This window comes from Oenanthe melanoleuca, chromosome 1A (genome assembly GCF_029582105.1).
Source record: "Oenanthe melanoleuca isolate GR-GAL-2019-014 chromosome 1A, OMel1.0, whole genome shotgun sequence".
NCBI lineage: Eukaryota > Metazoa > Chordata > Aves > Passeriformes > Muscicapidae > Oenanthe > Oenanthe melanoleuca.
This window is the reverse complement of record NC_079334.1, coordinates 51,036,807-51,063,099: the sequence shown is the minus strand read 5'-3', so window position 1 is coordinate 51,063,099 and position 26,293 is coordinate 51,036,807. Positions and strand designations below refer to the sequence as shown.

Here is a 26,293-nt window from a genome sequence, read left to right as displayed (position 1 = left end):
AAAAATAAAATAATAGTTTTAAAAAACCCCTTTCACTTTTGCAACAGGTCCTTATTTTCCCATTACTCATTACTGAGTTTTCTGTAGTCCCTCACAATGGGTGAAGTGAAACAGCAGCACTCTGCAGATGAGCTCATCTGCTCTCCCTGCTGTATCTGTGCAGCCTCTGGTGCTGCATAAAGATATTTCCACTGTAATGAACCTGGTGCTTTGTTCTCCAAGGCAGAATTTATATTTTGCCTTGAGTTCAATTTTCCACTGACATTCATTTATTAAAAATAAACACTGTTGCTATAAAAAATGAAGTACTATTATCATTTGGGAGTGTTTGTGTAAAACACTAACAGCAAGTGCCAGTGGCCATTTAAAGACCAAATAAGCTGATCACAAATCTGCACAATTTCTGTTGTCTAATTTTCTTATGTCTAAGCATTTACTCAAATCACACATTATCCTGATGCTACTACGAGAGAAATGTTTATCCTGTGTAACAATGTAAATTCAAATCACACCCCATTTGTTTTCAGTAGAACTTGCCCACCAAAACAAAGGAGCTCTGTTTATGTACACAGAAGCTTGATTGGAATATGATCCCCTGCAGACTCTTTCCCTTGTTAAGTTTACCTTGATGGGAGGTTATTTCAACTGAATTTTCCCATCTCATTTCCTTGCTTTCTGTTCTATTCTCTGGTTAATCTACATCCCACTAGTTATGGATCCCAGCTCTAAGAGTGACTGCCTTGAAAGGATGCCATCTGAGCCTCAGTGCTGCTAAGTCAGTCATCTGGGCAAGCCAGCATCTCTTCACATAGAAACATAAGATCATTGAATATCTCCTGTGATGAGATCCAGGATTATTTATTAAGCTGATGGCTAATCCTTTTCATAGGGAATAAGAAAATTTCAAGAGTATAATTCAAAATTCTTCAGTCATAATCCAATTAAAAGATACAAAAAGCCTAAAGAAAAATATTAAGATATAAATAATTAACATCTTTATTTCCAGTCTAGTTTAAAAGCATAATTTATTTCTTAAGTAAGTTAAGAAAAATGCATTAGGCAAACAAGCACAAATAATGGTGTGAAACTCAAACACTAATGCCTTTTTTTATAAGGATTTTGGCAATATTTTTCCTTAACAGCTTATCCTTTCCATCAAGTGTATGCACATACACACATACTTTCCTTCTATTTCCTTTTTGCAAGTACTTGGAAATATCTACTAGTTTGTCCTGCTAAAAATAATTTGAGGAAGTAAAGCTATAAATATAAACAAAGCAGAGAGCAGCGTAACAAATGCTAGACAGGGAGGTGTACAGATTTCATAATAATAGAAAAAGACAGTAAAAGTCTCCTTTACTTACAGTACAAAAATAAAGTACACATTTTAGAGTAGATGATCAAACACAGATGACCCACAAAATTTCACAGATGCTGAACATACATGCATGAAGACATTAAAGAGATAATCAGTAAACTTGCTGAGCATCTGCAAGTGTCACTAAATCAAACAGGAACTACAGTTTCTCACCACAGATCCGGATTAATGCAAGAACCTAACTGCACTGCTCTTACTCATTACTGTGATTTTTTGCTGATCTTGTGGCATTTGGAGTCTTTTCTTAAATCCCTTGCAGCTGGAATAAAGTGATTACATCAGAGTATTAGAAACAGGAATAAAGATGTTTCTGGCTGCCCTGGAGAAATGTTTAACTTCTCATTCTTAAGCTTAAAAGCTTAGAAAGCTACAAGACATCTTTTCCTCCTCCAGAGTCTCATGCTTACTATGTAGTATCATATCACACAGACACACCAAGATGTGTACATCAAAATAACATTTGGGAAGCAAGGAATATAGGGTTCTTTTTGGTTGGTTGGGCTTTTTTAGTTTGTTTGTCTAACTGCCTGTAACTGGTAATACTTAGTATATTTTTGCCACCATTATTTAATTTAGCTTGTATGTTCTATAGATACAAAAATGAAAGTTGTTACGAGGTTTCATCTATATGGCAGATGAAGATACATATTACAGGTCAGACTCTCAAGATATACTCAGTTAAATACTCACTCAGGGGTCGAACTATTATCTATGTAGCACCTGTGGGGTACATAAGGATTTTGCAAAGACATTTGTAATCATATTAAATTAACATTTGGATGACAACACATAGTCACAGAAATGGGCAAGTAGCAAACAGCTGAAATTAATGGAATGAACCATAAAAATGGTGATTAACGTTTTCTTAGAAAACTGTAATCTTGAGAGGTTTTGCAACACTCTGTTACAACAGCATGATACCTACCCTCAGTTCACAGTCTTCATTTACAGCTAGGTTACTGGGCTTCAGGTCCTGTAGCACAACACAGAGTTAGTCACTTCAGTACTACTTCAACTTTTTAAAATATATTGTAACTATGTCTTAGTAACAGATTTGATGCACAGAGGGACACAGTCCATTCATTTTCATTACCTCAAAAACTGAACTCACCCGATGGATAATCCCAGCTGAGTGAATATACTGTGAAACAAAACAAAAAAAAAAACACCCGTAAGATTTGAATTTAGAGGTGAAGGGAGGTCAAAGACACTTGTCTTATCTTTTTGCTTCTGAGACTGACTGTTTTATACACAGAAAATACGTCATACCATGTTTTCAGATCAGAGGTATGTCAAACTTCAAAACCTTCCTGTTTTGTCTTATCCAAAATTGGATATTTCAATAAAGGTAATCATGAAGACTATATTCTACCATTAAAAGCAGCATTCACAGTGATTCTTCTGTATAAAGGCTCTTATAAATTTGGAATTTGTTCCAGCCTTCCCTGGATGTCCATATAGATCAGCTAGTGGCTAGTAAAATCAGTGGCCTATGGTTGACTCCTACATGATATAAGTCACCTTCCCATACTGTGAACATTGATGTGGGTGAAAGCAGCCACACCTGCACTCTGGGACAGGTTAGTGACCAAAATATCCACCTAAGTCACAGCAGTACTTCAGATCTACTTTCAATGCAGTACTTCAGTGGCTATTTCATGTCTCTGCTATTTTACATAAAACATTTAAAATAAAAAACTGAGAACAGCTTACTCTGCCATTACCTATCCTTCTCTAGTTAGGATTAACAGCAAGTTTATCTATGATCTTATCAACCAGCATGAGCAGGGCCTTGAAAACCTTCTATTCTCTAGAAGTGAATTCACCTTTTTTTGGAGAAGGGATTATACACAAAACCTGTATAGCAACTGGGAAAACTTAAAAGAGAACACAAGAGCATTATTCATGCTCCAGAGCTAAGAACTGTTTATCAGAAGGCAGGACTACCTCTCAGTGCTCCTCACAGCAGCTGCAGGCAGCTGAATGGACAGGAAGTCAAAACTGCTATCAACAGAAGAAGCTGTGTCCCTGCTCTGCTGAGACAACCAGAGCAGCTCCTCCTGGTGCCCCCAAGCAGTCACATACAGGATCAAATGTTCTTTGACTAATGAGATATGAGAATTTCATGAGAATTTCAATTCCAGAAAGAGGAGCCACCCCTCCCCTTTGAAACAGAGCCAGAAATGCACCTGAGTGCATTTTTGAAATTAATATTCACTTAGAGCACAATTCTTACTATTACTTAGCTTTGACACAACATAGACTTATATTCAAAACCACAAGCTGGATAATTAATGCCAGAATCAATTTTCCTAACTAAGCTATTAACTCACGTAAATGAGACAAAGCAATTAAGGGCTCAGTTGTGCAATTTTTATTCACTAAAATCTGCACTTAAAGTGACAGAATCTGCATGCATGAATAAGAATTATTGTCTCAGGCACAAGATGAGTTGCTGAAAATCATGTAATAAGTATATTTCAGAGCCAGTATTTACCATGGCTTGCTTTCAAACATAATTATTTTCCATGTCTAAAATATCAATTACTGTTAAGTTAGCTAGTAAAGCTGCTGACCTCTCTTTTCTGTTTGCTTATATCTTGGGAAAATCCATACTGGTCAGAGAAAAAGCTTAGCACCTAGTAACAGGAAGCATTACCTACATCTTTTTCTGTTTGTAGACATTTACATGTTGCATCATCAAAGTGATACATAATTTGATTCTTTAGGAAGAAAATTTAGCTGTAGATTCATTGCCAATCACCTGTGTTATTAAAGTGTATAAATTTTAACTGATATGATTAAAGGAAATAATGACTTTACAGGCAGACTAAATCCTAAGTGATTGTGTGCAGCATCATACATTGCTGGGATGAATTTCTACTTCCAGACATTTCCCAAAAGACCCAACTAACTTGGTTATCTATTCATCCACGTAACACTCTCTACAAAAATCAGGACTGTGATTTTTCAAAGTGCCTCATGTCTTTCAAAGCACAAATGTGAGTTACTTTCCATATTGTTCTTTATCCATTTCACATTCTTCAGAATTTTGAGACATTATATAGCATGTTATTATCCTGCAATAGGAACTGAAATAGACACTGATCTAATTTTCAAGGGGTGTATTCACATGTATTGCGCATGTCAACACTGGTAGGCCTGGGGGTTTATTTCCAGTTAGAAAAATTATCTGATAATTTCTGAAATGATTGCTACTATTGCACACTTGTAAGACATTAAAAAAAAACAGTGTTTAAGTATGCTCATTGCAACCAACCAGTTCTTACAGCATTTAGATTGCTGACTCATTACTACAACATTTAGATTCCTGGACTCAGACAGTACCTTAAGACCTCGAAGTAACTGATAGATGAGAAACTGTATATGATCATCTGTTAACTTCTGGCACTTCACAATGTTATTCAGGTCAGCACCCATTAAATTTGTCACAAGATACCTGTGAAAATAAAGAAGTGAGGAAAAAAACAACATAGAGGCAGAACATCAACTCTTCTGGAAGAGTATCCACACAGGCCATGTAGGTTCCTTTTCCACATTTTGGATCCTTTAAATCATCTATGAGTTCTAATAATGCAATCACTGGTATGAGACTTAACATAATGAAAAAGAAAAATCCTTGCAGTATATTAGAAGCTTTTACCTCTGTTTTCTCCATGACACACAACAGCAGTGATAGATGCAACATATTTTTTGATGAAGAGGAAGCCTCACTCAACACCAAAGTGCCAGCCTGAGACACCAAAACTACAGGACCTGAAGGGCCCTGGAACATCTGATGATGGAGGGTAGTAGAAATGAGAGTGTTTTGTGTAACTTCCCTCTCTGTTCCCACTGGAAATTTTATTTTTCAACAAATTTTGAAGAAACATTGGTTCTTTTCCAAATGCAGTGCTAGAACAAAAGTATGCATCCGTCATACCCAATTCCCATTTGTGTAATTTTGCCCCAGAGTCAAAGGGGTTTGGTCACTAATTTCCACTGAGACAAAAACATGTTAATTACTATTTCCTCTGCTAAATTGTTTACTTAAGTGCTTATACAATTACAACCAAAAGGAAATCAGCATAGATTGTATGTTCCAGTCACACCAAAATATACCTAGTTTTACATTAGCCAGGACTCTAGCCTAAATTTACCTTATCTCAGTTAACTAACAGAATACCTTCCTTCATTCCTGAACTCTGCCATTTCTGTATGAAAAAACAATCTACAGGTTATAAACACACAATTGAACTGAAAAAGTTTTAAGTTTCCTGGCATTTATGCAGCATTAAAACATTTACCATATACCTTTCATCTAATTTAAATAATTTAAATTTTCATTTAGAAAAGTACAAAAATCAGGTCTATCTCCCTGCCTACTATTTTGTGGGAAAAGTTGCAAAAAGATTTTTACAAAGCTGACTGGCTGAAAGTCTTTTAGAAATGCATGTTCTTTCTTTTTAAAACCAGAATGATATTCATTTACTTAGGAACTAGCCAGAATGATTTAAAAAAAAATTACTTACACTTCATTGAAGTTTTCTATTGATGTTGCAGGTGTAAAAACATCTAGCAGTCCTATAACCTGTCAGGTGAAAGAAGGGGAAGGAAGTGACATTTTATTTTTACAAACCTGAAAAGCAACATGTAATTTGTATTGACAGTGCTCAACGCTTTTGGGAAAAACTTACAAAAACATGACATATGGTCATCCTGAAAACTGACATAGTATCACCTCAGGTATCACCTCAGCCATCTTAATTACAATCTTAATACAAAGAGTAAAAAAAAGATAAAGTCAGAAGAATTAATGTCACATTACAGCAAAGCTGACACATGCCTTAGACAACTGTTATACTTTAGATTATGCACACTTTCATGAGTTTTCTTGAAATTAAGGCTATATTGTAAGCTTTTGTAATGGAAAGCCAAAGGGAAGAACTCACTCTCCACTTACGTTCTCATGCTTCATGTGCTTAAGCAACCGAAGTTCTCGGTAGGTCCTCCGGGCATGGATAAGTGATTGAAAAGGTCTTGAAAGCTTTTTCACTGCCACCTTCTGTCTTGTTTTGGTATCATAAGCTGAGCTGGAAGAGGGAAAGAAAAAGTCCACATTGATGGCATGTTCTACAGCAAAGCTCTCAACTGGTTCACTGAAGGAAGCTGTATTCTCCTGAGGGCTCTCACCCCCTCCAGGGAGCTAGTCAGCAGTAACTGCTGAGTATTCAAACACAGGTCCCTTGTTTTCCATCTAGCAAATTACTAATGCTTATGGTACTGTTCAGGACTCATCCCCAGACAACCCTTTCCCCGAATGGCAGGAAAAGTAACCAGACAATTAGCTCAATTCGTGCAGCTCCAGCCTCCAGCTCCAAGGCAAGGCTCATAGGGGATTCAAACTGAAGTTTGTTCTTACTGAGCAAATTGGAACCTTTACTAATTAGAGGAACACTGCCTTTGTATCTATGAATATTAATTATTATGTAACAATTAGCTTGATAGACGATAATGTCCCCAAACTGGTATCAAGTTAGGATGCTGAGATAACCATGGCCATGCCTTCCCAGCAAGTGAAGAATGGGCACATCTTATACTCCAGCCCACATATCCACAGCATGTGCTTAACATCCCACAGATGGAGGTGCCCTGCTGAAGAAGACACTAAATATACAAGTCAGTATTTTCAAGCAAGGGAGACCCACACTTTTTTGGACATTAGAAAGACATGACAAGTACAAGCTATAAAAAATTATGTCTGATATGTAGCACAGGGATTAAAATGATCCCCTGCATGTATTACTTCATGACACTACATAGTACAATTACAAAAACATTCTGTTACTCCCCCTTAAGAAGAAAAATATTTCTCTCAGTGGTTACTCTTACCCGTTAAATAATTGTGTTCAATTGAAGTATCAGGAAATTCTCAGTTTAAAGAGTGGATAACACTATGTGTACTTGATAGAGAGCACTAACAAATCAAGAACCTTCCCACACATTTATCTTACAAAACTTTTTTTAAGTTACAAACAGAAAATTAAATAACAAGAAAAACACATGGAGTAGAATATCAACAGCCAGCAGTCACATCAAATGCTATTAACTTCTTCTGCATAGTGTTTTAAACACTCTCACAAATCATTGTAGAGACAAAAACATTGATGGTGCCTGGAGTAGCTTCCAAACTAATACACTAAGCCTACAGTCAGCTCCAAATAGGTGGACTCTGACATGCATTTGGTGCAATGCTAAAGTCATGGAGAGCCAAGTAAAGAGCAAAGCCTCTATCTGCAGGACAAGGAGGTGTTTCTAATCAGAAGAAACAAAAAATACAATCAACAAACATGCAGGAAGAACAGGGGCATCCAAAAGGTGAGTGTCCTAGAATTAACCCAACCTCCACAAGGCCAATCCAGAATTTCATAAAGACAGAATAGATGCAAGTAGATTTAATCAACAAGTTTCCTGCAGGCACTATGGAAGGAAGGAGTCGCTCATGAGATAAATGACATAGATAAGCTGATTACTTAGCTAGTTTTTTGCAAGCATCACAGAAGCTGATCTTCTGGCAAGTTTTAAAGGCGTAGAGTGCTGTGGTTTTGCTGAGCACCTCAGAAAGAGCATTTCCTGAGCAGAAGAAAGAATGCGTAGGAAGAAGGAGACTGGTATCCACTCTGATGAGTGGATGGAAGGGATACAACAGAGAAAATTGTTCCAACAGTGGGGCAGGGACAGATTTATTCAGGATATGAAGATGCTGTGCAGCTTAATTATATGGAGCAGCTCAAGGAACAGAGTGTGAAAAGAACTGACAACAGAAATATCCTAAATTCCACAAGACTAGCCACAAGGACAACATGAAGGTTCTAAAGAAATAAAAAGGAAGTCAATGCTTAGCTTCTAATATAACAAAGATTAAATGTAATTGCCCTGTGTTTAGTCATGGGCAACAAAGCCACTGGAGAACACTGCTAAGTCTCACAAATGCACACTGTCCATAGCCTTTCCAATTTTTTGGGGAAAAGAAATGTTTATCCAGGTAAATAAATAACATTGCTCAAAACAGCAGTTTGCTTAACATCTCAGCTTTTCTCATAATTCACAAATCTTCCCACTAATGCTTGTACCAGTTTGTGAAATACTGTACACATTATATAAGGCCAGGAAGAACTAGATTTTAAATCCCATTATCATGCTAAACATCACTCTCCTCCCAATTCTAAGTTCAAATGTGAGTTTCAGTGGTTTAAAAATCACTGGTCTTCAAGATGAATTGCTTTTTATCCTTTGTATGACTCAAGGCTGCAAAGCTTTTAGATGGTACAAAGCACAATCTTTTTGGCTTCAGTAATTCTTACGACAGCAGCTTTTTAGACCCAAGATGGAATCACATAAGGAGAGAGAAGGAAAAAGGAAAAAGGAAAGTTGAGTCCTGAGACCTCCAACATGAAATCATGCATTGAAGCTGGATGGGTCAGGGATGGACTCGGCGTAAATAAGTGCTTCCACACTCAACTAACTACCAAATTTTAATCAGAGCTAATGCCTTCAGACTCTGTCCTTGCCTGACTTACCATCATCATAATTCAAGTTATTAACAGCAAAGTATCCAAAAATATGTTTCACGTTCTTTGAACTGTCTTGTTTGCCAGATTCAAGGACTCTGCTACTGCTTCTGTGATCACATTTTTAGACTAGATCTCTCTGTCTTGCTATTATATCATCATAGATACAATCTGGTTTGTCTCCTGAATCTCTCATCAGCCACTGAGTAAACTATTAGGTGGCAGGATGAATTTCTCCCCTTTCTGTGTGATTTCCCCATGAAGGCTCAGCTTTCAGAGTGTCCCTGGAGAGGACATCTCTGGTTCCAGTCACAGCAAAAATACTGGCCCACCTGTGCTTGGCACCTGTAAATCCTTCCCTGGGGGCCTGTAACCAGCATGATTAAAATGACTGAAAATTGCTTCTTAAAAAAACCCCAAACCCATGCTGTTAACTGGTTTAACAGGGAAGAAAAGGGTTAGAGGCCCTTTGTCATGGTTTAACTGCAGGTGGCAACTAAGTGCCACTGCTGCCTGCTCACTCCCATCCACCTCCACCTCAGTAAGAAAAAATAAACCTTATGTGTTGGCATAAGAACAATTTAATAATTGAAACAAAATATTATAAAATTTAATCATAATGCCAAATAACACTACTTTAGACAGACTTTCTATCATAACTTAGAAAGAAACAGAATTACCCTGATCTTTTTAGTTAAAAGAAAGAACTTTGTAACAATCTTACCAATAGCTTTTTCAGATATAATTGTTCTTGACCCAAAACCCATCAGAGTTATGACACATTTTTTGCTGTCTCTCCTTTTCAAGATCAAGGATAAAAAGCCATTATTCTGCTGGGATGGCATCATTTTCACACAGATTAGAGACTTTGGTTTAGTGTGATTTTCAATCATTGCTTAAATTAGACTCACCTTTTTAGTGTTGTCAACTCCTACGTTTAATAATTCTATTGAAGTTCCACTAGATGAAATATCAATTTTTAGTTATATGCACATTTTCCCAGTTCTTAAGACTTCAGAGAAAAGTTTGAACGTAGGAAGCTACTGCAGTCCACAACATCAAGAGGCAGAAAGCCTCAAGATAACTTTATAACTTTTGATGAGATATGGATTTTGGTAGCTGATCTTTATAACTAAGGCTGTACATACAGTAATTTCCCTAGTATCCATGGAGTTTATCCTCTGTGGTTGTGGAGCAGTAAAACTGGACAGACAGGCCATTCGTGTGTGCAGCCTGCTCAGACCCCTCAGGGATTTTGGGACTAGAAGCACACTATTCACCTGTGGCTGCTTAGTCCTTGGGATCAAATTTGCTTCAGCAGCAGAAGGGCTGTTTGTAGGAGCCTGATTTTATAAACCACACTTGGACCCAACTTGTATCCTATTTAGCAAAGTCCAGTATACAATGCAGGAAGAATCCTTCCCAGGATCAGCTGGTCCCCTTGAACTACAGCCAGTCCCTGAAATTCCAAATGCTTTGGGCTCAGAGAGAGCTTACTAGCTGGGCACAGCACTACCCACAGAGCCTGGAAAAAGTTCATCTTGAATGCAGCATTCAGTCTATGAGTTCTCTTCATTTCTGGAGCCAGTTGAGGTGTAGCTGATGCAGAATGAAGGCATGACCCAAAGTTGGTGGTAAGTGGTGCCAGTCTTGTGTCTCCAGCAACATTCCCATCTGCTGTAGGTTACCTGTGTCAGACAATATTCCATCTCCACCACTCTGGATAACCACAACATTTTGATGGTCTACAAAGTCTTTCAGAAGCATTATAGCTGTAGAAATTATTTAGGTATATGCAATCTAAGCAACTGATTTGGGGTTAGGAGCAAAAACCAGAAGACTAACTTTTCCGATTTTTTAAAAATATAATTCAGTGTCTCAGCTTGTGACACTGTTACCTTTACACCATCAGAAGTTTGACAACTGGCTGGACACACAATACCAAAACTTGGATAGAATGCTGGAGACAGCAAATGGAGACAGTGACACTGAGTCTGGTGTTTCGCCATATTGTCCCAGGATTCTATTTTTGTTTCTTTCACTGCAGCATGAGTTTCTTTCCTTCACTGAGTCATATTCCTCCAAAGCATGTAAAAATTCCCCATTATATGTAACTGATAAGAGAAAGACAACAAAAAAGAAAGAAAGAAAAAAAGAAGCCAAAAATGCAATTTATACTCAAAACACAGGTTCACAATCTTGAATTCTTATCTGCAGAGTTCAGCACCCTTTCAAGTACCCATTCACTCCTTCCACTGGAGGAGACATGAACTTACTTCCTTGTGGACAGATGTCCTCTAATTTGTAAGATCCTAAATTGTGGAGAAAAACAAGTAACAGCAGCAGAAGGGTCTATGTGAGCAGGTACTGAAGGGGAAAGAACTGAAGAAGGGTGAGCACTCAGAATCTCATCACTGATGGAGGCAGCCCTTACTGCACCATGCACTGGCAAGTAAAATGGAAAAGGGGGACCTCAGGAACCCTGCCCTGGGACATTGTCTAGTAATTTAATGTGATTTGGGTTCTACCACTACAATGAGTAACAACCCTTTTTTACACTTCTCATAAATGTCATGTAAGTGAAAGAAAGCGATCACATGAACAAGGTGGATTTTATTTTGTATTTGCAAGGTTTAGTTTGCGAGCTTTGTCTTCTGGGATTTACCTATCTTGTTCTTCTTTAAAATAGAAATTGTTTATTTTTAATTGAAATAAAAAGCTACTTTTTATTGAGCTATGGAATAGTCATGAAAAAAGCACACACAGCATCCATCCAATATCAGAAAATGGACCATATTAGCTATTGGCAGTGAAGCAAGATAACAGAAAAAAGGTTAACCCACAGCCATTTTAAGTAAAGTAATAAAGTAAAGCCAGGAAATGGTTTATTTGTTTCTTCTTTATAAATGTTTTGTTACTGTTTTGCCAGTTCATGCTGGTGATTTTCACTCTGGAAGAGCTAGCTGTAAGGTTTGTTTGCTAAACACAAACATACATGTGCATCAAAAGGAAACCATAAAGAAAAATTTTCTTTAGCAAGAGAAAACAGGATTAATAATGGGAAGCTCTGAAACTAAATGTTAATCTTCTCATTAGACTCAAATCCACTTGCTTGATGATGACAGGATACTGTACTGTAAAAATTACATCCTTTCACTTGGATATTATTCCAACACACCATGCTGAGCACTAGCATCAATGGTTTTGGTTTTAGTACAATGACTGTTAACTATCTCAGATTAATTTACCCCTAAATCAAACACAAACCCACAAAATCTCTTACATATGCAACATAACTGTTCTATAACCAACATAAAAATATGTTGGCTTTTTGTTTTATTGAAAACACTAAAAAATAATACTCTTCCCATGTTTATGTGAATACATCACAAGTTTTTGTTCAATGGAACATGACCATAAAAGTGCTGTATCAGCCTCTGAATCCACAAGCCATATTTTATTTTTTGATCTGTCTCGCAAGCCTCCACAGTGACTTAAACACTTAAATAACTTTACAGAGAAGCAGTCACACCTCTTTAGGTGAAGCTACAGACAGCACAGCTCATATCAGTGGGAATGATGCATTTAAAATCATGGTTGTGAGAAAAACGTACAGAAGGTTGGGGTCATAAGCTGTTAGCTTCCTCAGCATGTGCAACCAGCTCATGGATACTAAAATAGTCATGTATTCTACAGAGCCTAAGCCCAATGTCAGTAAGTAAACAAGAATATCAGTCAGCTGCCACTAAGCCAGTACACTGGTAGTGACAAATGTCTTCCATTCAGTATTAAAAAAAAAGGACTGACAGGTAGTTATACATTGTGGGTTTTGAAGCTTCAGATAGAAACTGCTTGCAGTAAATCTGGATATAAAGTTTAACATGAAAAATATCAGTGCTTTCAAAAACATTAAATAAATCTATACAGACAAAATCTCACTTATACTTTGTCCTTCTTTTTCCTTTTCCTCCCCCGACTTCTCATTCACATTTCCTGTTTCCTCTCTCTACAACAGCCAAAATATGAAATGGTAGAAATTTATTCCCAGGTTACATAGGGGTTTGAAATGTCCTCTCCCTTCGTGACTGTATGGGTACGACTAAGATATTATATTTTTTGTATGAATCAACAAATAGGTTCTGAAATTGCAAACAGCTCCTTGTGAAGCTGTACTAAAGCAAAAAACTAGGCCCTAAGACTTTCAGATCTTTGGGACAGGGACTGTGTCCCCAGTCTGTAATTGTGGCTGACAGCAGGACAGGAAAGGAGGCAGCTTTGCCACTGCTGCCTCGTGTATTCAGGAAGGAATGTACCACAAAAAAGTATATTGAAGTAAGGATGGAGGAGACCTGCAGAGAATACCCTCTGTTAATGTATTCTTACAGCCACACAGAAGGATGCCATTCCATGACCCTTGTGTCTTTCTGCCACAACTGGTTGACCTCATGCCTCTGATCTCACTACCATCCCATGCCTCCCCTTTCTCTAAAAAAGATGTCATTAATTCACTGTGAAAAAAACCCCACACAATACAAGGTTCCCACTTCTTGTCTTTCCTTCACCTTTCCTACAAACCCCTCTATCACCCTCCTCGTGCACACTCAGATATCATCTGCTCCCAAACTACTCCACAAGCTTAGTGACAGCACCCTACACAGGAATCTCTGTCACAGCAGTTCCCAGCCTTTCTCATCCTTCTCCAGAAACACCTCCTTCATTAAAAGTACTATTAAACATTCTCAATTAAAATAGGGACCTTGATGCCACTAATTACCATCCTGCTTCCCCTTCCTTTCCCAAGTCAGTTAAGTAAGCTGTTCCAACAGCTGGAAAATACTCAGGATGAAACCAGACAAAGGAATGACAAGCAACCTGCATTCCACCCTAATACTCCACAAAGCCACTCTCAACTAACTCCCTAGTGTCTGTCCAGCCAATGCTCAGAAACACCCTTTCCGTCTTCCTTCATGTATCTTTCACAGAAATACCTAAGTTCTTGACCTTCTTTGGCTTCGTAGATGCAAATCCCACTGTATCTTTATTTCTAATGGCTTTATGTTTCTCTGAGGATCTTTTTCACTCTGCTACATTTTTTTGCTTCTTCACTTATTTTCATCCATTCACTCCAGCAATACTGCTGCAAAGATCCTTCTTCTCATCAGTAACACTGACCGTGCACATCTTTCATTTAGTCATCCTCTCTGTTGCAACCTCACCTTCAAGGCCTTGTTTCTAAGTATTGTTATTACATATACTGACTTTTATGAGGTATCCTGCCTCTGACTGGGCTTTCATATCAGCCTTCATCTCAACCAAGTTCTCAACCAAGTGTCTGAATATGCTTAGAGGGGTCACAACTGGAGGGGGCACAACTAAAGAAAGGCTTCACTACCTTCCTTCTGAATGCCACATACCAAAAATAGACAACTCCTCTCAGATCTTGGAACAGCAGTATTTTAACAATGTTGAGTGAAAAGTTTCCAATAATTATAACCATTTGTAAGATGAAGTTCAGCCTCTGTGTTTGTATTGGAAACAAAAGTCTTAATCAGAAAGAATTACAAAGGGAGTCCACTAAAATCCATACGTACCTGGGATTGTGCATTTAGCTGTAAAGATCTACATCATCTTCAGTTTCCAGCTGTATTTACATACAGTAGTTGTGTTACTACTACTCTAAAAGTTTGTCTCAGCATTCACTATTTAAAGTAGCATGCAGTGCTACAGTGATACACAGCATAACTCCAGCAACGTGATCTCACAGTTGAAATCATACACTTAGTATCATTACAGGTAACTAAACAGATACTTTAAAAAAACCCTGAAACCATCAAGTACAATCTTTGATTAAGGAGTTTTTCTCTTTGTCTAAAGTCAATTAATACCAGCTTTTAAAAACCCTCACATACTACTGAGTTGTCCTAGTATCTTCTCAGAGTTCCTCAACAGTGAAAAGGATGTTATCAGCATGGTTATGTTCCAGTATTGCAAGCTAATGCTCTCAAACCAGAAGGATAGAATGGGGTAAATGGCAGGAAATAAGGGGTTAAACTTCAAGATTAGAGCCTTCTGCTTCTATTTTTCCACTTGTACTTCCTCAAAGCAAAACTGCAGCCTAAATACCATTTCACCTTCCCCCATTTTTACCCAAAATTAGCCAGGACAAAAACCTAAGTAAGTGCTTAGAGTTAACAGGATAAAGTGATGCTGAAGTGTTGCAAATTACTTAACACCAGCTTAGCCTTCCTGCTTTTTTTGAACTGAGGCCTCTGCCATTACACTCTGACTCAGCAGGCCTCCTCTTAAAAATGTGTTAGGTCACCTGAATTGGTGTTAGGCATTGCACAGTCTTAAAATCAATGTAAGTACTATTGATGCCAACAGACTCAGAGAAAACAGTGCAGGAGTTTATGGCTGTGAGGAAATTCTGAACTCAGTTTGGTTCATCTTGAAAGGTCTGTTCTCTTCCAAAGAAGGCAGAACACAGAGTCTGCAATATGCTAATGGAAAACAACCTGTTGGAGAGATCAGAGACAGCATGCTGCAGAATGCTGTCAATCCCTCTCAGGCAAAAATAGGGCTAAATAGGTTAGAAGATAGTTTACAAAAGCTGGCATAAAAAGAGGCATACAAGCTTTAAAAAGATCCAAAGAATAGGAAACCAAAAATCTATACATGTTACATAATTTGTGGTATAATAAGAAGTCTCTTAAAAAGATGGAGCTCTCTCTCAAGCAGGTAGTAATGCCACCTCCCAGGAGAAAAGGTGGTCAGGTATCAAACCACTGTGGAACTACCAGAGCAACACAAATGGAAAACACAGATGCTCCAGGATAAAGGTCCTGTTTATAAGCAATATCACTGGAACAGTTGGAAGACCCAAACACAGCCAGAATTCTTATTTTAAGAAGCAGAACCATAAGCAACACGATTTAAAATTCAGTTCTACCTGAGACATAGTCACTTTTTCTCTAGAACTGAAAAGAAAGTGTTGTAAATTTAAGACTACCTTGTGAAAGCAAACTATCTTGTTTCCTATCTAAATGGCTTAACTTTAATAAATTAAATGCTGCAAAACTCTCAGTTAGCAGGTCTGGTGCCTGCCCCCTTAAGAGTCAACCAGCTCTATGATTTCTGTGAGAGGTAAATACAGCTATAAAGGCTGGACAGCAAAAATGCACCTTTTCAAGAAAACTTCAAATTTAACCAAATTTTAGCTTGAGAAAGAGTTAAAATAATTGTCTAATTAAAAAAAAAATAAAAAATTGCACCTTGATAGGCAAAGCTATAGAAGAAAAAAAAAACAAACCAATTCCAAATCAAACCAGTTGTGCATGTAAATTTGATACTTGCTAATGACCATAGGAAAAAGTTCAGGTAAAAGAAAGCCTTGCACAAAGCTAAAGTACAAGAGTAACACAAAAAGTACTACATGGATTAACTACTTGAGGAAAAGACCTTACAGTTTTCTCTGTGATTCACATAGAAGCTAAGGTGCAACTCTTCTTGCCAGTGCAATAGAGTTTGGAGGATTTCCAAAACCAAATGTGCTTTGTGATATGTCATTTAAAAAGTGAGAAAAGCAGTAGAGCTCTTTATATAAGGGAAGATTTGGGATTTCTACCTATTCCACATCTAAACAAAAACAAACAAACAAACAAACAAAAAAAACCAGATAGGAAAGCACTATGCTTGGTACAGATATCTCTCTAAAAGTGAATCTGTTTTAAACCAGTAATCTCTATCTCCATAGCATATTTGATGTATCTGCAACTAACTCAAACATGAATTCTACTAACTCAAACATGAATATATTTCAAATATGAAATGCCAATAAATTGGGCCAAAACACAGCCTCCTGACACAAACTGTTCTACTGGTTTTGAGCTGCCAGCAAAAGATGATTAAATGCAAGCATTTACAATATGTTTCTTATTACCAGTTATCAATTCAGTTACTCAAGTCTATGGGTTATGACCAATAATTTACTGCAAAAAAAATAAAAGGGTAGGCCTAGAGAACAGCTTCACTGAGGCAGAAAAAATTTGTTACAACAATTCTGTTCTCATTTCAAAGCCAGCATTTGGAGTTCAGAACCTTGGCTTCTATTCATCAAAGCACTTAAGAATTTGTTTAATTCTAGTAGTTTCTGTAAGACTTGAATACGTTTTTAGATATTTTACTGAATAGGAGTACAACTATTCACAGAAGCAATATAGCATATTACTTGAGGGAATGGTTGCATCTCGTAGGTCTCCTGGGTAAAGCACATGCACACAGACAGAAAAAAAAAAAATCAATTTCAATAGACACTAAAAATAGATGGCTTTTCTCAGGGCTATGCATACCTTTTCCTCACATTCAAGCTTCTGTTTGGGTTTATACTTCATTGATGTTAACAAAGCTATTAATATAGAGCAATGTTTTATTGCTATATTCTATTTTTGAATGTCTATTTTAGAATAAGCCTTTCTTATAGCATCTTCCAGTCTCCATCTTACATCTCAGCTCCTAGGCTTTGCAATTGATAAAAATTACTAGGATTTCCTTGGCTGTGCAGTTTCAAAAACCAAAGCACCAGCTGTGCTGCAAGTGAATCACGACATGTTTTCACTTCCTCTGCAATTTCTCAGTCTTGACATCTCATTACAAAATTCAGTAAAGTAGGTCTTTCCCTCAAATCTATGTCAGCATAAATAGAGAAAGTAACCAGAAATGCAGTTTCAATTGGAACACAAAAGTAGTTACTCTGCTACTATATATCCATCCAGCTCTTAGTTTACTTTCTCCTCTTTTATTTCACAAACTAAGATTTTTATAGTGTAAATAAATTAAGTTGTTGTGGAACTATTCTCAGCAGATCATCACGTGCTAATTACAATGGCAGGTATTGACTCTCACATGGTATTTGCCTAGACCTCCCGGGTGCAAGAATAAATTAGAAATAATAAAGAAGAGAAGAAGAATTCAAAGATACTTTACACCAGTCCCGAGTGTTTCTGCTGATAGTTGGAGGTATTTTAAAATGCATATTCCTAATTTATGTGTAAACTTGGACATTTCACAGAGCTAGAGAATGAACTAAATAATACAAAACTCCATAAATGTTCTCTGGCATCTGACTGGAGAAAAAGTGAGGACTGCTGCATAAGTTTGGAGCATGGCAAAAAGCAAAGTTCTAAAGAATTTTTTTTTTAGTATTTTTATTTAACGTAGCACCTGCATTTAAAGGCCCATTATGGATTGTTTTACATAATTCCACTTACCCAGCTTACAAAAGAAACACGAGCCTTTCTCAAAGACCCTTAAACGCCACTATTATGTCCAAAAATTGATTCAAAGCTTTTATAAGCGTAGTAAAGTGTGCACCGAATACTAAAGTAACAGCCCAACCTGCACTGGGAGTTCCCGAGAGCGCAAGCCTGACGTAGGAATTATCAAAGAAAGAGAAACGTTCGATGACAACATGTGGCACGCCTTGAGACGCCGGAGCCCTTGGGCGGCAATCTGTCCTAATTTGCGATGCCCCGAAAGCAGCGGGCGAGCATCCCGCGCCCTGCCTCCGCCTGCCGCGCTCCGGGGCTGCTCGCATTGTCCCGGACAGAGCTCTCCCCCGGCGGACGGAGCTCTCCCCCGGCGGACGGAGCTCTACCCCGGCCGCGGACAGGAGCTCTCCCCCGGCCGCGGACGCCCCGGGCCCTGCGGGATGTCCCGCTGCAGCCCCGGCTGGAAGGGCCCGGCCTCGGGGAGCCCTCCGTGGCCCCGGCGGACCCCGCTCGGCCAGCCCAGCCCGGCTCCCCGCTCAGACCCGCCATGACTGTGCAGGATTCCGGGCTCCGGGGCAATTCTCCCTCCGGGGCAGCAGCACCAGCCGGCAGCGGGGGCGGCCCCGGGGCAGCGGCGCAGGGCGGGCAGCGCTGCCCGGGCGCGGTTGCCCGGGTGACGGCGCGGCATGCCCGGCCCCGGGGGCCGCCGGCCGGGGCAGCGGCGGGAGCTCCGGCTCTCAGCCCGGAGCCCGGCGGACACGCCCCCGCCCCGCCGCCGCCCCCCGCTCCCCGCACACGACCCCGGCCCGGCCCGGCGCTCCCGCCTGCCCCGCATTGTCCGTGCTCGCCGCCCGCCGGCTGCACCTGCCGGCTCCCGGTCCCCGTGCCGCCGCCCCGCACCTACCAGACGGAACCGTAGGCGCCGGAGCCGACGGGGGTGAGGTTCTGGTAGCGCTGCGGCACCTCCCACACCGTCTTGTTCAGCTCCTGCCGGTAGAAGCCGCCGCGCTCGGACATTTTCGCGGAGCCGCCGCCAGCAGCGGCAGCAGCAGCAGGCAGCCGCCCCTCAGTCGAGGCGGGCACGGCCGGCGCCGGCGGGGAGGAGGGACCGCGAGGGGAAGGGGAGGAGAAGGCGGAGGCCGAAGGGGTGGGGGCAGCGGCCAGGGCCGGGGGAGCCCGGCTGGGGAGGGGACGAGGGGGTTTGGCGAAGTGGCGCAGGGTCCTCGCGGCGGCACCCGGTGTCTCCCCGCGGGGCCACCCGGGGGTTGCGGGGAGTGGCGAAGCGCCGATCCCGCCCCGGAGCATCGCAGCGGGGCGGTGACGGGCCGGAGCGGCGGCCTCCCGCACCGGCCGGCCCTGCCCGACCGTGCGGGAAGGGGCCGGCGGTGGTGGGCGGGCCCGCTCATCCCGCCCTTCCCCTGGTGTCTCTCCGGCTTTCTAAAGCCTTGCTGACACCTTTCTTGCTTTGCCACGGCCACCTGAAGTTCCCCTTCCCAGCTCGAGCTGCAGCGACAGCGGCGGTGACCCTGCGCCGGGGTATTGTCCGCAGGGCCGGTGCGGCCGGCCCCTGCTCACTGATGGAGCCCCGGGCAGGTCGGGGGTTTTCTCGGAGTCTTCTGATGCCTAGAATTTCCTATTACCGCATTGACTCCCGCATGCCATCATCTGAGTTCTCTTCATCGGAGAAGACTGGAGCCCCCAAGATAACAGATAATATTGAAAACTTTAAAAGTCCAAAATTCATGCACCAGTTAAAGGTTCTCTGACTTCTTTACTGTGTGTTTTCTTCTCTCCAAAATGTGCCTTATACAATATCTCAATTGTGATGAATAAATAAGTGATCACATCAATGACCTCTTAAATCATTGCAGCACTACTGCAATGTTACCAGTGTATTTCTTTATGTATTGTTCTCCTTCCATGGCTTCTTACACTTCTTTGAGCACCTGAAAGTACCTTGTACATAGCCTGTTTGCATAGATTCAGTGTACTGAATTGCTTTACACCTGTCTTTTAATCACTGTGGTATATAAATCCTTGCTTTTCAGAACCCTCCTATACATAGATTGCTCTTCACTTTGACAAATTGCTGCTCAGTTTGTGCTAGGACATAATGTGAGTGTAGAGAACATGTATGTTTGAATAGTTGTGAGCATGATGAGACAGAAGGCAAGTGTTACGGATGCTCCAAACACTGGATGGTTCAAGTTCTGGCTCTGAAACCTCAGCCCATGTTGCATGACAGGACTTCCATACTAGGACTGTTCCAGTGAACAGCACCAGCAACTTGGCAGTTTGCTGGGTGCATTTCAAATAAAAAATACATGAATGGTACTACTATAGCCATTTATCTGCAGCCATCCACTCAAAGAGTACTAAGTGCTTCTAAAGCAAGTCTAGTTCTCACTTCTACCCTGCTCTAGTGCAGCAGACCTCTCCAGCTCTCTCCAGACTACTCCTTGGTCCCTACTTGAATTTCTATGCTGAGGGCATAGTGCTTGAAGGAAGTGAAAAGTGCAAAAAATCCAACAATACATTAATTCATTTTATTTTTCTCAGCACCACTGCATGGAGTTTAAAAAAACTGAATAACAGTGCAGTAACACTACACCAAACCAAATTTCTGTCACTGCCATCCCTCGTCTTACTTGCCCCTAAAGTAAGTGCTCCAAATGTTTTCCACTGGTAAAATGGAACAAATACTCCTACCTGCTAACTATTGTTGTACTTTGTCTCTAGAGGTGCTTTGGTGTATTGAATTATTTCTTTCTAACTGCAGACATGATTTTTGGAAGTTGCATCTGTCCATGCCTGCCCAAGCTTTTAATCATGCAATTTCCACAGGAGTTAATTTTTAATATTATTGATTAATATTGGTAAATATTTACAGTTGGTCTCTAAGTTTTCTGTCTCCTGTGAGTTTCTGTCAGTTATTTGTATTGCAATTGTGACTCTGAGATTGTGCTTGATATCCTTGTTTTATTGGATACTGCATATATGGTCTTTGACTAGTGTGTAATGAGGGAGATAATGGAAAACATCAAGATGCAAGGACAGTGTATTTGAGCTGTCTCAGAGCTAGGTAGGTTATAAGCCTCCAGAAGCCTTCCATAAAGCAAGCCCTGACAAGCTGCCTTTCCCATCTTTGCCAGCTCTGTGAAGGAAGAGGCAGAGACAGCTCCTGTGTCAGCTGGACTCTTCTCTTTTAGTTGCAGTTTTGCAGGAGGTATGAAGGCATGAAGAAAAGATAAATTCACAGCTTCTGCTGTACGTACATTGCCTTCTTAGGAACTTTCACTGCCTATACAAGAAATACTGTTACATAAAACTGAGTCTGAAGCTGTGTTGGGACTCTCATGGACAGGGAGAGTCCATGAAATGCTGTGGACACTGCACACCCAACCTTGCCCAAGAGCATCCTGTATGACAGCTCCTCGCCAAGTCAAGTGCTGATGGCTGGGGGGCAGTGGGCAGTGGGCAGCACTGCACTTTCACACATGGCACAGGGCTGGGAGGGATGCCCATGTGCTGCAGTGGGGCAGGTGAGACACCCGGGCAGTTTGTGGGGTGGGATCCGCTGCGTGAGCCTCGTGGTGGTGAGGGAGCCCTGGATTCAGGCATGAGGAGGCTGTGACCTGGGCAGGGTGGGATGCAGTCTCTCAGACACACAGCAACTCTAGCAGGTACCAAAGGAAGAGAACTTGTTGACAGGGCACTAGCTTTCTATTGTGGCTCTTCTCCTGCTGCATAGTTCAGACTCTACATTACTTTCATTAGAATAAACCTCAGTGAAAACAAAGGATTTTATTATTTTAGCTAGTTGTGAGTTACTAATTTCCAGTTATTCCTCATTCCTACTTTTTGAGTTGGAGTTGATGATCCTGATGGGTCCCTTCCAACCCAGTATATTCTATGATTTTACCTCATTTTTTTGTTTGATATATTACAGAAAGCTTGCACATCTTTGCTACCCTCCTCCAGGCTCCTTTTGATTGTCATTTACTCTCTCTCTCTAGTTCTGTTTTTATATTCAGTTTAGAAATCTCAAAATTAATATATAATTAAGTTCAAAGATTGCAACTTTCATAAACATGAAAACTCGAAGAAAGAAAATGCCACCTTAGTACTGAAAACATATAATTTTCTGGTGGAAAACATAATCATATTACTGTAAACTCAGCACTGATTTAAAAAAGACAGAATATTTGCAGATCAGAATTCAGACTTTTCTCAAAACAATTGCTGTAAATATAGAATAGCTCTAGCTAAAAATCTACCAAGTGTCACTGAGGTTTTAGGATGAAACACCATGGTTCAGATATAGTGCTATCTGTTTCATACTTAACTTTGTACTTGGAGATGTCCATTGATAGATTTCACCATGTCCACCTGAAGTTAATAATATTAAACTAAACATGGTAATGTTGTGAAGGTGCTGCCTGTGCCACTTTCTTTTGAAAATGTTGTAGCGTATATGAACACCTTTATAAAAGAAATATTTTTATTGGATTGTTACATACATTAGTGTCAATAATAAAACATTGTGTTAATTAACTGTGGTGCAGATTTTATGGTTGTGGTTCTTTGAATTTCTGAAACTACATCTACAAACATGTAATTATAACATAGGACAGCTGCCACTCTTTGTAACGATTGAAAGACAAAGTACAGGCAGTAGGTAAGGCTAAATGAAGCCCTCTGCAAATAGCAAGTCAATCATTACCTACTCCTAACACATCAGTTTCCATGAGATTGCTTTGCCAGGGACCATGTATCTTTGTGACTGAATCACAAGACACTTGTTGCCCATGAAATTGTCTCTTATTTCTGCTGTTAACTCACTGTTGCCAAATACCTATTTGGAAGGCTTTACAGCGCCCAGGTTGATTCACATGACCTGCTTCAGCCTGAGACCATTTAGTCCTGTTAGATCTTAGATATTTAAACTGGAAAAGCATTTTTTTTATCTTGTGAGGACATGAAGGGTCTTGCATTGGAGAAAACTGCTAAAACTTAGTTACTCATTTTGAACCTCAAGTTTGGAAAAGTCCAAGGCGTTTCATATCTATGATGAGATATGAAATCAAGTGAGAAATCCTGTCATTTAATTTCAATACTTTAAAAATCTGGGTTGTATCTTAGTAATTACATAGCAAGAATAGGTTTCTATTCTTTCTGAGAAGAGAGATTCTAACATGGCTTGAATTCAGGCTTTGTTTCCTTTTTCCCCTACATTCTTTCTCTGTAGAATTAGGATGGCCACTAGATATCTCTGTGCTTAGGATGGCCACTAGATATCTCCGTGCCAGGTTTTATTTATGAACTGAGACTTGGATTGTTTCCTTATTTTAAGGATAAATATATAAAACTATAAGATACTACCTCAGATAGTAATGACACTTGTACTAGCTAAGGTTATTGTTTGCAGACATTGATAACAGTTTTTCACATATTCCTTTCATACTGCTGTGGATACAAGGTGGAAAATATTTTCTAATATCCTGTTAAAATGTAATTCTGACCAAAAAAATCAGTCTCCTTTACCTGAAATTACAGGGTAGTGTATCTTGGCCTCCAGTAGTCTACCAGAACAGGGTGGCAGTGATTTTTCTTCATGCAGGAACAGCACATGGCTGTTATTCTAAGATCATGTTGCACTAAGATTTTCAGTGTGATTGGGACTGCAAGCATGCTGGCAATTAGTGTCAGTAGTCTCCAAAGTAAATTAAATAAAATATGATATCCTGCTCAGTCATGTCAACAAGGGTTTCTCAGTGTATGTACATTCAGAACAAGGCCATCATCAGAAAAATAGAGATTTAACTTTATAATAATTCCTAATTAAGTAAACAAAGGCCCAGATATGAAGAAGGGCTGAGATGAGCTATTACTATATACTGCTATATTTTAACTTGCAATCCATGTAATTATGTTGCCTGCTGAATCACAACACCATGATGTTATATTCTTGTGCATAATACAGCATCACTCAAACACAGCCTAATATTGACATGTATAATCAGTAGCTGCAGAGAGCCCAGCACTGCTCCCATTCAAGTCAAATTTCATTATGAGAACGGGAGCAAGAACGCATTGTTCCAAATGCATTAATCTGGGCTCCTGTCCTGAATATACATCAGCTGTAAATTTCTTCACAGTGACTGAAGGTACTCCAAAGATACAAGCAGATGCAGATGTAAGAGCCCATGTACACCAAGCTCTGTGCTTTTCTGATGCACATTAAGAAATTACACTCAAAGAAGACTGTTTAACTGGCTATTATGTTGTCTCTTTTGGCTTTAAAGAACACCATGGGCTCTTTAAAATGGCTGTGCATTGCGAATAATGAATTCCTCTAATCATAATCCAAAAAAAATTATGTATTGGAACAATTATATTAATGAGGTGTCAATCTGGCAAAAACTGTGCTTATTCTGCACACAAAGTCAATATGAAGAAAAGTTGTTACTTACAGGACTTTTAAATGCCATGGGGTTGTAGATATGTACAAACTTGCACCTACACTTGCTCTGCCTGATGCCTTTGAGCTTTGGAACATGGTAAACTCTATTACAGTGCTTTAAAAATATGCAAATATTTGCAGAGGGAGAACAATATGAAAGCAATATCTGATTCAGCTTTAACTCTTAATGAACACTTACAAAAAATTTATATCAATGCAAACTTGTAAAAGCAGAACACAAATTTCTAGTAAATTAGCCTGACTTAGTATGAGGTGCATGTATTCACATGCCTTCATTTGCCATCTGCTACTCATCTGCAGAATTTCATACTCCAATCTGGCACTGTTCATTTCCCATAAAGCAGTTACTTCAACCTTGTCATACTGAAAATACTGCATCCTTCTTAATAGCTGTGTTTTTCAGTCATTATTTGACATATTGTGAGGTTACAACACAGGCAGTTTGAGAAAAATGGTAAAAGTTCAGTTGTTCTATTGTATATAATCCTATCCAATCTATCTGCAGGGGTTTTTTTCCATTAGCATGACTCCAGTGCACAGTGGGCTATTCCACAAAGGTGAAAAGTGGAATTTTTAATTTTAATAACATTTTATTCCTCACCAATATTACAATGTCACTTTCTTGGTTTTGACTTAATAACCTGTCTTTGGACTCTGCTGAACAGATCTTTGGTTTCTCAAAGTAAATGTGTCAGTAAGGCTTCAAATAATGGCTGCAATGTGACTATAGTGTGACAAATTATACCGCAGATGCTGAGCCTCTACTAAAGCTTCACAAGGACTTGATAAACCCAGGGAAATAGCTGTTGTATGGCTTGGCAGGCTGTTATTGGGCACATTTGGACCCAAAACATACCTTGCTTTCTGTTATTATTATTATGGCAGGATGTAGGACAATAACGTGATGTTTTTCAAATAATTTCAAAGAATCATTTGGATAAAAACTGTGATCTGCATTCTGTTCAGGAGCTGCTATCCATAAAAGAAGACAAATTTTCACAGTTTCATCATAATTCATGATGTATTTGAGACATATTGGCTTTTTCAGGCTATATAGACCACGCATCTACTGAAATCTAATTATAGTTCTATTAATGAAACTACGTAATTTCTATGCTGTGAAAGAGTAGCTTATTACTCCTCAGTTTTTCTTGTGCTTGTAGGAGTTCTTATGAGCTGGACTACATAAACTGTGCCCACAGCTTAACCAACTTCCTTATCTATGTATGCATGTATGGCCATCTTAAAACAAATTAAGCCATAAACCTTTGTATATAGAACAGTGGAGACGTACAATAATTGTCTACTAATATTTCAGAAGCAAATATCAGGTGTTGCCTCAATTTACCTGTTTTATATTATTATACCTGAATTACACAGCTAAATCAATGAATAAAAGCAATGGCAGTCATAAGGTGCTTTTGAGGAACAATTAATTGAGGGACTTGAACCTATAGATTTAAGCCCGTTAATATCCCTTTTATAAACTTATATATAACAAAGGGAATATTGAATCAGTGTAAAATCAGAGGCCCTGGAAAGGAGTGGGGTTATCAGCAGATGCAATGGATAAGTGAGACAAATCCTGACTGCA

At 39.6% G+C, this 26,293-nt stretch overlaps 1 protein-coding gene across 1 annotated transcript in view; it reads right to left on the bottom strand.

Annotated features, from left to right (window-relative positions):
* The window catches only part of MAPK11 (mitogen-activated protein kinase 11), a 30,829-nt gene extending 10,849 nt beyond the window's left edge, over positions 1-19,980 (bottom strand). Inside the window, 6 exon segments of the mRNA XM_056482536.1 lie at positions 2,304-2,351; positions 2,490-2,519; positions 4,727-4,838; positions 5,911-5,969; positions 6,342-6,471; positions 19,120-19,980. Coding sequence (XP_056338511.1) covers positions 2,304-2,351; positions 2,490-2,519; positions 4,727-4,838; positions 5,911-5,969; positions 6,342-6,471; positions 19,120-19,520 — 780 coding nt within the window. The 5' untranslated portion in view covers positions 19,521-19,980.
* Between the last annotated feature and the right edge of the window lie 6,313 nt (positions 19,981-26,293).